The following is an 11,813-nucleotide window of genomic DNA, read 5'->3' as shown; positions in this document are numbered from 1 at the left end:
AAGCAGCGGCCTACAAAACCTCAGTGGTCGCTGCTGCCGTCATCTAGATATATAAAAACGAAGTATGTATGTATGTCTGTCTTCGCAGCAACGCGCAGGTAGGTAGGTTCAGTTCTTGGAGGTTGGGGAATGCTTATGGGCAAGGCCTTATGTCTCATCCCAACTTAATTCTCTCACTTCCCAATGTCATAGAAACTTGAAATTTGGCACGAGCATTGATTATGTCATAAATAGGAAAAGTTAATGGGTCCCAACTCGATTATTCAATTCAAAGCGCCAAAGAATTAGCGTTCAAATTTTACGTACGGAATCTAATTCTCTCATTTCCTGATGTCATAGATAGATAGATAGATAGACTGTATGCAATAAGCCTGATAGATAGATAGATAGATAGATAGATAGATAGATAGATAGATAGACTGTATGCAATAACCCTGATAGATAGATAGATAGATAGATAGATAGATAGATAGATAGATAGACTGTATGCAATGACACGTACAGCTTGAAACCATAAATACTAGAGCACGCCAGCCATTTACAGTCAGTCTCCATTGGAGTTGGAAGTGGGCAAACATGTACTAGGCTATCTTCCCAAGAAGCCACAGCAGCCGGATAAATTGGATGTTCCACACAACGGCTATTTTATTCAGCCTGCAAGGGGGAAGCAGCGGCCTACAAAACCTCAGTGGTCGCTGCTGCCGTCATCTAGATATATAAAAACGAATGTATGTATGTATGTCTGTCTTCGCAGCAACGCGCGACGGGTACGCTAGTCTTCTATATTTTGTCTTTGCGATAAAATGAAGGCGATAAAGAAGAGAAATCATTTGGAGGAAGAAGCAGAAAAGATTGAGGAGGTACCAGAAGAGAAGAAGGATGGTGCAGATGACGGCCAGGACAAACCTACTAAAGCTAACTGGTTCTTAGAGTGCCTGGGAAAATTTTGGGCAAGGTTTGCTGGTTGTTTCAGGAGCTGCATTTGCATCCAGAAAGAGGGAAGTTATGAAGAACTTCAAGAACTCATCGGCATTAGTAAGAAAGACAATAAGGAGGAAAGCAACATGATTAATGCTAATGAAGAGAGAGAATCTGGCTGTAGACCTGAAAAACCCACCACAAACAATACCTGTTTGGAGGAACCTGACCAGCCCGGTGAAGAAAGATCTGGCACAGTACCCCTATCACTAGAGTCTTTTACTTTCCATCGGAAGCTGGGAGCAGGGGCCTTTGGAGAAGTCTTCTTGGCGAGAAATCATATCCGCAAGGAATATGTTGCCATTAAAGCTTCAGAAAAATTTAATACCCAATGGTCCAGTTGCAATAACATAGAATGCGGTATCCTACAACTATCTTATAGGAGTCCTTACCTAATTCATGGCCTCGCCGCCTTCCACACACTAAACTATGCCTATTTTGTGATGGAATTGGCCCCTGGTGGGGACCTTTATCACTTTCTACGGAATAAATTTCCACTTGATTCCACCACAATAAAATTTATCATGGCTGAAGTGATCTGCGGCACACAGTTCCTGCATAAGGAAAACATTATACACCGGGACCTGAAGCCAGAAAACGTTCTTCTGACCGCAGACGGCCATGTTAAAATAACTGACTTTGGCCTTGCTGCAGTGCGTGTGTCTATAAGGACCAAATTAAGATGTAGAGGTACACCTGGATTTGCGGCGCCAGAAATGCTATGGGGCAATGAATATGGGAGAGAAGTAGATTACTTCGCCATTGGCGCCATTCTGTATATTCTATGTACAGGTAAGACGCCTTTTCCTGGATATTGTAACAGTGACATTGAGTATTCTGTACTCTGCCGTAAGCCACACTATCCAAGGTCTCTGAATCGAGTCACTCGGAACATCTTAAAAGGGCTGCTGTGTAAAAATCCGTTCACGCGGCTGGGACGGAGAAAAGACGTCAAGCACCATCCATTTTTTAAAGGCACAAATTGGAAAGATGTGGAAGCCAGGAGAGTGGTACCACCAGCCATAATGATAACACAGTCAGTTGACCTGAATAGTAACGAAACTCTGGACTATGCTGAAAAGCCAAATAGAGAAGTTACTGTAGACCAGAAAGTCTACGATAGATTCAGTTTTGTATGTCAGGAGTGGTCACGACACTATCATCCTGTCATCAGCGAGACCACAGCTTAAACAGCTAAGCGGTTTACCAAGTTATAAAAGAAGAAAGATAGGTAAGTGGAAGATAAGTCATTGCCTTCGGGATTTCATGCCAACCGAGAAGGCAAATGACAGATTTCTCATATAGATGTTCATCTGGCGTTACAAACAGCTTGTCTTATTGTTTTTGTTTTTTTTCAGGGTAAAGCATGAACGCAGTCCCCCACTACCACAAATTATGCAGTCGAGTTTCCCGCATTAAGGGAAAATGGGAAGGGGTCAACACACCCGGAGTGCAATGGATGAGCCTCACTCTGGGAGAACCACCTAAGTGGTGTATCTTTCTTATTACAGTAACAACCGAATTCAACTGGACTTTCCTAGTTACAACCCAACCAAACATTCACCACTAAACATCCATGTAGATTCGAGCTCCGAAAACTCAGGGATTAATTCTGATCGCCATATTTGGGGTCCGGGAGGAATTTTTTTCCCCTCATATGAGGACAAAGCAACATACACCTCAGGGGTTTTTCGCCTCCCTCTGAGTCAACATAGCAAGTAATTAGTGGTTGAAATTGAAAAACTTCTTTCAACCAGGCTTACTATGTAACCATCTAAACCTCTCATCTACAATGTGGTGGCAATGTCAGAAGGAAGCTGCTGAGATTAGAAGCAGGTCCTTCAACCACCGGATTTGACAGAAGGAAGCTGCTGAAAATTGAAGCAGCTCCTTCACCCATTGGACATGACAAATAGAAGGCCCAAAGGCTGAACCTGGAGTGCTGCAGTTAGAACATCCTAAAGGAACTCAGGAAAACGTCACCTATGTGTGATCTAGACCTGGATTTCCAGAAGCAACAGAAGAGTTGAACCTGGCGTGTTGCAGTTAGAACATTCTAAAGGAACTCAGGAAAATGTCACCTATGTGTGATCTAGACCTGGATTTCCAGAAGCAACAGAAGAGTAAGCCAAGGCCTAAAGAGCGGAATCACCATCATCTGCTCCTTTCTATTCACTGCACGATAATAATATCTTTCATGCATTAATAAATATTTAAAAGATCTATAGAGAATTTGTCTTCGTTATTCCACCATACAATATGAGATGTTTGCTTAGAATTAGTACCAGGGAGAGTCAAAATATAAGGGAGGGAGGTGATGGGTATACACTGACACCTGCCAATAAATGCAACCAAGGAGCTGGCAAACCAGCATAATTATCTGCCATGGAGTTGCAATGTCATTTGCAGATGGACCGCGGATGGAATCTGTGCAAAAATGGAGATTTTGGCGATTTTTCCTTCGTGAGTGGAAGCTGCAATTGGTTTCCACTGCTGTGCATGAAGAATCACTTTTGCATTGCATTCTATGGGCGGTATTTTCCAAATACGGAATCTGCAATTCAAATCCGCCCGTGTGCATTCACCCTTAGATAGATTTCCCCAGCATAAAACATTTATTTTTGTACGGATCCCTTTATTCTTAGAAAGCGTGTACGTAACAGGGAAGTCAAACAGTTCACAAAAATCCCTTGCAGGGGGAAAAGTGAGAGAAAAGGCAAATATATAAAACAGTTATAGATACGATCTTTGTAAAGAAAAACATATCAGTATATATTGTTAGAATTGCAAATCTTCGGGTGAGGGTGAGGGTGAGGGGGTGGGGTGTGGGGGGGGGGGAGGGGTAACACTATACAAGCAGTCATCAAGAACCCATATAGACTTCCGAACTTATAAGCAAAAATGGTATTAAGGTATCTGTTAAAGTCCTTAGAGTGATAACTAAGTGGATATTATGTTATGGTGAAGACCTGGACCATCTAAATAGTTGATCCAGGGCCGCCAAGTGTTTGTAAAAGTGGATAGTGTCCGTTCTAACCGCAGGATTTTTTATCATATATCATTATAGTAGACATTCTTGATAAGAGAAAATGTGGGTGTCTTCTATCTGGAGGCTAAATAGATTCTTGTGGTCATAAAGATATATTGAAAAAGCTTATGAGACCGGTTCCTAAATCTTGGTAGACTATCCCTCAAAAGTAAAATAGTAGGGAATTTGGGGACCGGACCCAAAAACAGGTAATTAAGTAGGCGATGTACGTGGGACCAGAGCCTTGCAACTTCTGGGCATGTCCGCCAGATATGTAATGGACTACCCAACTCCTGACATCTCCTAAAACAGAACTAGGAGGAGGAGGGGAAATAATGATGCACCCGTTGGGGGACCAGATAGATTCTATGAAGAATCTTTATTGATGTCTCCATAAGGGAGACCTCATGTTACCTTTTGAGATAGTGGTACAACAATGGCCACATTTTTGCATAGACATTTCAATCTATAGGTCTGACTCCCATCTCCGCATAAACGGAAGTTTACCCTCCGAGGGAGATTAGTTTAATATACTGTATATTAAAGAAATAACTCCTCCTTGTAGTGGGTTTTGCAAACCTCCACTTTCATATAGAGTGAGTTTAAGAATTGAAGCTGGGAGAGATAGGGAATGGAGAAAATGGAATTCTTGATTAAATAAAATAGAAATCTTGTTTTTTGTATAGCGTCAACTTATTCCGCACCACTTTCAGGTAATTTATTTATTACCCCCCACCAACCTGGGTACTTATTCTACTGACCTCGGAAGGATGGAAGGCTGAGTCTACCTTGAGCCGGCGACCCGAACTACACAGAGATTGAACTTGCAACCTTCAGGTCATGAGCGAGAGCTTAGGACTGCATTTCTGCTGCCTTAAAACTCTTATATATAGGGTACTAGCGTACCCGTCGCGCGTTGCTGCGAAGACAGACATACATACATACATTCGTTTTTATATATCTAGATGACGGCAGCAGCGACCACTGAGGTTTTGTAGGCCGCTGCTTCCCCCTTGCAGGCTGAATAAAATAGCCGTTGTGTGGAACATCCAATTTATCCGGCTGCTGTGGCTTCTTGGGAAGATAGCCTAGTACATGTTTGCCCACTTCCAACTCCAATGGAGACTGACTGTAAATGGCTGGCGTGCTCTAGTATTTATGGTTCCAAGCTGTACGTGTCATTGCATACAGTCTATCTATCTATCTATCTATCTATCTATCAGGGTTATTGCATACAGTCTATCTATCTATCTATCTATCAGGGTTATTGCATACAGTCTATCTATCTATCTATCTATCTATCTATCTATCAGGGTTATTGCATACAGTCTATCTATCTATCTATCTATCTATCTATCTATCTATCAGGGTTATTGCATACAGTCTATCTATCTATCTATCTATCTATCAGGGTTATTGCATACAGTCTATCTATCTATCTATCTATCTATCTGGGTTATTGCATACAGTCTATCTATCTATCTATCTATCTGGGTTATTGCATACAGTCTATCTATCTATCTATCTATCTGGGTTATTGCATACAGTCTATCTATCTATCTATCTATCTGGGTTATTGCATACAGTCTATCTATCTATCTATCTATCTATCTATCAGGGTTATTGCATACAGTCTATCTATCTATCTATCTATGACATCAGGAAATGAGAGAATTAAATTCCGTACATAAAATTTGGATGCTAATTCTTTTGCGCTTAGAATTGAATAATCGAGTTGGGATGAGACATAAGGCCTTGCCCATAAGCATTCCCCAACCTCCAAGAACTGAACCTACCTACCTGAATGAGATTTTGTAGGCCGCTGCTTCCCCCTTGCGGGCTGAATAAAATAGCCATTGGGTGGAACATCCAATTTATCCAGCTACTGTGGCTTCTTAGGAAGATATCCTAGTACTTGTTTACCCACTTCCAACTCCAATGGTAATTGGCTGGCGTGCTCTAGTGGTTCCAAGCTGTACGTGTCATAATAGCGTACCCGTCGCGCGTTGCTGCGAAGACTCTCCAAATCTAGCCCACACACTTGCAGCGATTGTCCTTGTGCTCTGTTGATGGTCATTGCAAAAGCGAGTCGCACCGGAAACGGTAAACGTTTGAATTCAAATGGCATATCTGTTGGGATGATTGGAATCCGTGGCAACAGGACATCTTCCCCTTGAATTTCCCATTCAGAATTGTAGCTTCGGTGACATTGTTCATCATCTTTTTCACTGAAAGTCTTGTACCGTTGCAAAGTCTGGTGGATGGATGTTTCGGAGAAGAATGATAGGCACGCCTATTTTCAATGTTAAAATATGCGGTGGCATACCTGGAAAATCGAGTGAATTCAAGAATTCCATTGGGTAATTGACAGCTTCATCTTGATTCATCACAGTATCGATGGACTTATATGTTGTCGCTTCGCCTGGTATTCCGTTTTGAATGCTGAAATTGATGGCATTGACATCGTTGTTGGTAGCTGCTAATATAGCACATGCGCTGAGCCACTGATGATTTTGGTAATTCCGCGCAATATTTGGGAACACCTTTTGGATCAATTCGTCTTTGGTTGATGTCATCTTTCCAAAGTTTGTTGGCAATGTGATACATTGTGTAGATCTGTCGATAGGCATTTTCCCATTTCCAATATCCAGCAATTGTTTTGCGAAGCGTTCGGCGGATGCATCATTTTGTAGTTGAACACGCATATTGGTTTTCAAAGTCAATTTCTTTACATGTCGCCATAGAACTGACAGCCTTAATGACATCACAATGCAGCTTTATAGAACATGTTGGGGCATGTTCAAGGGCGTCCGATGTTGATGACATCAGTGATGACATCACAATAGCAGGTGGCTTACTTATTCGATCTACGTGGGGGGGGGGGGCGTAACTTTCGACGAAGCTCGCGCGCCATTTATCGTAGGATATTTGTACTATGCCTATAATCTTCCCAGGAGTGTACTTAACAACTTCCCAAAGTTTCATGGCGATCGTATGAATGGTGTAGTAGCGCATAAAGGACAAACAGACACGCACGCAGACACGCACGCACGCACGCAGACAGACATACATTCAATTTTATATATATAGATGTTGGGGCATGTTCAAGGGCGTCCGATGTTGATGACATCAGTGATGACATCACAATAGCAGGTGGCTTACTTATTCGATCTACGTGGGGGGGGGGGCGTAACTTTCGACGAAGCTCGCGCGCCATTTATCGTAGGATATTTGTACTATGCCTATAATCTTCCCAGGAGTGTACTTAACAACTTCCCAAAGTTTCATGGCGATCGGATGAATGGTGTAGTAGCGCATAAAGGACAAACAGACACGCACGCAGACACGCACGCACGCACGCACGCACGCAGACAGACATACATTCAATTTTATATATATAGATATAGTTTTTAGTTTCTATGTTTTATTGAAGGAATTTACAATGCACACTTAGGTGTATACTAAGTAGTATATCTATATATATAAAGACGAAAGCCCTCACTGACTGACTGACTGACCGGCCACTAATTCTCCAACTTCCCAATGTCGTAGAAACATGAAATTTGGTAAGAGCATAGATTTTGTCCAAAATAGGAAAAGTCCCAACTCGATTATTCAATTCTAAGCGCAAAAGAATTAGCGTCCAAATATTACGTACGGAATCTAATTCTCTCACTTCCCGATATCATAGAAACTCGAAATTTGGCACAGGCATTGATCTATATATATAAAATTGAATGTATGTCTGTCTGCGTGCGTGCATGTCTGCGTGTCTGCGTGCGTGTCTGTTTGTCCTTTATGCGCTACTACACCATTCATCCGATCGCCATGAAACTTTGGGAAGTTGTTAAGTACACTCCTGGGAAGATTATAGGCATAGTACAAATATCCTACGATAAATGGCGCGCGAGCGTCGTCGAAATTTACGCCCCCCCCCACGTAGATCGAGTAAGTAAGCCACCTGCTATTGTGATGTCATCACTGATGTCATCAACATCGGACGCCCTTGAACATGCCCCAACATGTTCTATAAAGCTGCATTGTGATGTCATTAAGGCTGTATTATGACACGTACAGCTTGGAACCACTAGAGCACGCCAGCCAATTACCATTGGAGTTGGAAGTGGGTAAACAAGTACTAGGATATCTTCCTAAGAAGCCACAGCAGCCGGATAAATTGTATGTTCCACCCAACGGCTATTTTATTCAGCCCGCAAGGGGGAAGCAGCGGCCTACAAAATCTCATTCAGGTAGGTAGGTTCAGTTCTTGGAGGTTGGGGAATGCTTATGGGCAAGGCCTTATGTCTCATCCCAACTTAATTCTCTCACTTCCCAATGTCATAGAAACTTGAAATTTGGCACGAGCATTGATTATGTCATAAATAGGAAAAGTTAATGGGTCCCAACTCGATTATTCAATTCAAAGCGCCAAAGAATTAGCGTTCAAATTTTACGTACGGATTCTCTCATTTCCTGATGTCATAGATAGATAGACTGTATGCAATAACCCAGATAGATAGATAGATAGATAGATAGACTGTATGCAATGACACGTACAGCTTGAAACCATAAATACTAGAGCACGCCAGCCATTTACAGTCAGTCTCCATTGGAGTTGGAAGTGGGCAAACATGTACTAGGCTATCTTCCCAAGAAGCCACAGCAGCTGGATAAATTGGATGTTCCACACAACGGCTATTTTATTCAGCCTGCAAGGGGGAAGCAGCGGCCTACAAAATCTCAGTGGTTGCTGCTGCCGTCATCTAGATATATAAAAACGAATGTATGTCTGTATGTCTGTCTTCGCAGCAACGCGCGACGGGTACGCTAGTTATGTCATAAATTTGAAAAGTTTATGGGTCCCAACTCAATTATTCAATTCTAAGCGCAAAAGAATTAGCGTCCAAATTTTATGTACATAATTAAATTCTCTCACTTCCTGATGTCATTTTATATAAAGGAAACGTCGCATGGTTACCTCCACGTGGTGTTTCCTGGGTAACGCATAGAACCATGCAAAATGGTGAACATCTTTTTTTCCCCGGTATCTCTAAAGTAACCACGACTTCATAAGATTTTCCGTGTGTACACCAGATAAACACCAGTACCAAATTAACTCGGGCGAAGCCGGGTATATCAGCTAGTGGTATATAGTTTTGATCTACTGTTAAATTGATGTAGAATGTGTTTTGTGGATCCACTGTGTCTCTCTGCCAAATGGAACCACCCAGCAGGAGAGACAGCTGACACCTAGGTGAAGGCAGGACAAATGCGAGAACTAAGAGCAAGAATGGAAATAGGTCTTACCCTGATCTCACTCAGAAGAGGTGTCCCTGTCCTGGAGGTACTCCTGATGGTGGAGAGGTCCAGGCCATCTTTCCTGACCCTGGCTCCTAGATATCCCTACCTGCTTGATGGCAATGGGAATCCAGGGGCATATGCACCAAGCCATGTGGATATGCGGTAGTGAATGTTACATGGGGACCAGACATAGTCTAGGACAGAGAACACATACAAAATGACATCAACAGCAGGCATCATTGGGTACAGACTGGATGGTTTAAGTAGGTAGCTTGATTACAAAATCCTCCCAAGCTGGGTGGAGGAGCCAGACACAGTAACCCTATGACTGCTGGAAGAAACAGAATCAGGAGACCGGACACCGACTTAACAGAATGGTTAGCTAGATAGAATTCCACCAAGTGAATTGAGATATGGGAATTAAGGGTTAGGAATAGAGATAAGCAAGCGTACTCGTCCGAGCTTGATGCTCGTTCGAGTATTAGGGTACTCGAGATGCTCGTTACTCGAGGCGAGCACCACGGGATGTTCGAGTCAATTCCATTTCCTTCCCTGAAAGTTTTGCGCCATTTTCTGGCCAATAGAAATGCAGGGAAGGCATTACAACTTCCTCCTGTGACATTCCAGCCCTATCCCACCCCCCTGCAGTGAGTGGCTGGCGAGATCAAGTGACCGCCGAGTATATAAAGTGGGCCCGCCCGAGGCTCGCCACAGACACAAGCTGGCAGAGATTAGGGGGAGTGCTGCTGCTGTTATAGGGAGAGTGTTAGCGTCTACAAGAACCCCAATGGTCCTTCCTAGGGCCACAGCTCACCTAGTGCACTATGTTGTGGCTGCTTGGAGCAGTTTTGCACTTTTTTTTATGTCAGGCGTGCAGGCTATAGCGTTCTCAGGCTGCAGTCTGTACTACATAGTATAGGGAGACTGGTGGTGAGGCATGGACAGTGGTAGTGTAGAATCCTGTCTACAACAACCCCAACGGTCCTTCTTAGGGCTACCTGTGATCGTGTGCATTTAACTCCGTGGCTGCTTGGAGTTGTAGTACCTCAGTATTGCACAGCTAGGCGTGCTTGCAGCCTACTGTTACATTTTTTTCTGGGTGCAGTTTGTGAACCATAAGCGCTGTCTGCCTCCAACTGCACGCGAAGAAACCACCAATTTTTTACACCGCTCTGTGTTTGCCGCCAGCTGCCCGCACAGTGTACGGTGACAGACACCCATAGAGGGAAAGTCCGATACACTCTGTATAGCCTGCATTGCATTGAAAAAAATATATTTTAAAAGATAAATCCTTCTTACGCCTACCTATGACCCAGTGCATTTCACTGTGTGGCCTGTGGGACTTGAGGTGCATCACAATTGCATATTGCACAGCTAGGCCTGCTTGCAGCCTTCCTTATAATTTATATCTGGCTTCATTTTGCGTTATATAACCGCTGGCAGCCACCAACTGCGTGGCAATAATTCACAAAATTTTTTACACCGCTCAGTGTCTGCTCGATTTTTAATCCACCATGCTGAGGGGTAGGGGTAGGGGTAGAGGACGTGGACGCGGTCGAGGACGCGGAGTTCCACGTGAGGGTGTGGGCATAGGCCCAGTTCCTGGTCCAGGTGAATCGCAGCCGGCTGCTGCGGGATTAGGAGAGAGGAAAGTTTCTGGGGTCCCCAGCTTCATATCACAATTTTTGGGTCCACGTCGTAGACCTTTATTAAAAAACGAGTAGTGTGAGCAGGTCCTGTCGTGGATGGCAGAAAGTGCATCCAGCAATGTATCGACCACCCAGTCTTCTACACTGGTGCAACTCTCGCTGCTGCTCCTCCTTCCTCCCAGCCTCCTCACTCCATGAAAATGATACATTCTGATGAGCAGGCAGACTACCAGGAACTGTTCTCGGGCCCCTACCCTAATTGGAAAGATATGGTTCCTCTCCCACCGGAGGAGTTTGTCGTGACTGATGCCCAACCTTTGGAAAGTTCCCGGGGTCCGGATGATGAGGCTGGGGACTTCTGGCAACTGTCTCAAGAGCTTTCAGTGGGTGAGTAGTACGATGGCGATGAGACACAGTTATCTATCAGTGATGCAGTAGTAAGGGCAGTAAGTCCGAGGGAGGAGCGCCCAGAGGATTCGGAGGAAGAGCCACTGGACGATGAGGTGACTGACCTCACCTGGTTTGATAAGCCAACTTAGGACAGGTTTTCAGAGGGGGAGGCAATTGCAGCCGCAGGACAGGTTGGAAGAGGCAGTGGGGTGGCCAGGGGTGGAGGCAGGGCCAGAGCGAATGATCCCCAAGCTGTTTCTCAAAGCACCTCCTCGCGCAAAGCCACCGCGCAGAGGCCAAGGTGCTCAAAGGTGTGGCAGTTTTTCACTGAGAGCGCGGACGACCGACGAACAGTGGTGTGCAACATTTGTCATGCCTAGATCAGCCGGGGAGCCACCACTACCAGCCTCACCACCACCAGCATGCGCAGGCATATGATGGCCAAGCACCCCACAAGGTGGGATGAA

At 44.2% G+C, this 11,813-nt stretch overlaps 1 protein-coding gene across 1 annotated transcript; it reads left to right on the top strand.

Annotated features, from left to right (window-relative positions):
• Positions 1-803: 803 nt before the first annotated feature.
• Positions 804-2,168, top strand: LOC136587343 (cAMP-dependent protein kinase catalytic subunit PRKX-like). Its single transcript, XM_066585912.1, has one exon. The coding sequence runs from the start codon at positions 804-806 to the stop codon at positions 2,166-2,168; it is 1,365 nt and encodes a 454-aa protein (XP_066442009.1).
• Positions 2,169-11,813: the final 9,645 nt, after the last annotated feature.

The sequence above is a fragment of the Eleutherodactylus coqui genome, chromosome 13 (genome assembly GCF_035609145.1).
Source record: "Eleutherodactylus coqui strain aEleCoq1 chromosome 13, aEleCoq1.hap1, whole genome shotgun sequence".
NCBI lineage: Eukaryota > Metazoa > Chordata > Amphibia > Anura > Eleutherodactylidae > Eleutherodactylus > Eleutherodactylus coqui.
This window is presented reverse-complemented; position numbering and strand designations above follow the sequence as displayed.

Excerpts from the sequence above, each read along its gene's own strand:
- LOC136587343 (XM_066585912.1), top strand. The coding sequence starts at position 804 with ATGAAGGCGATAAAGAAGAGAAATCATTTGGAGGAAGAAGCAGAAAAG.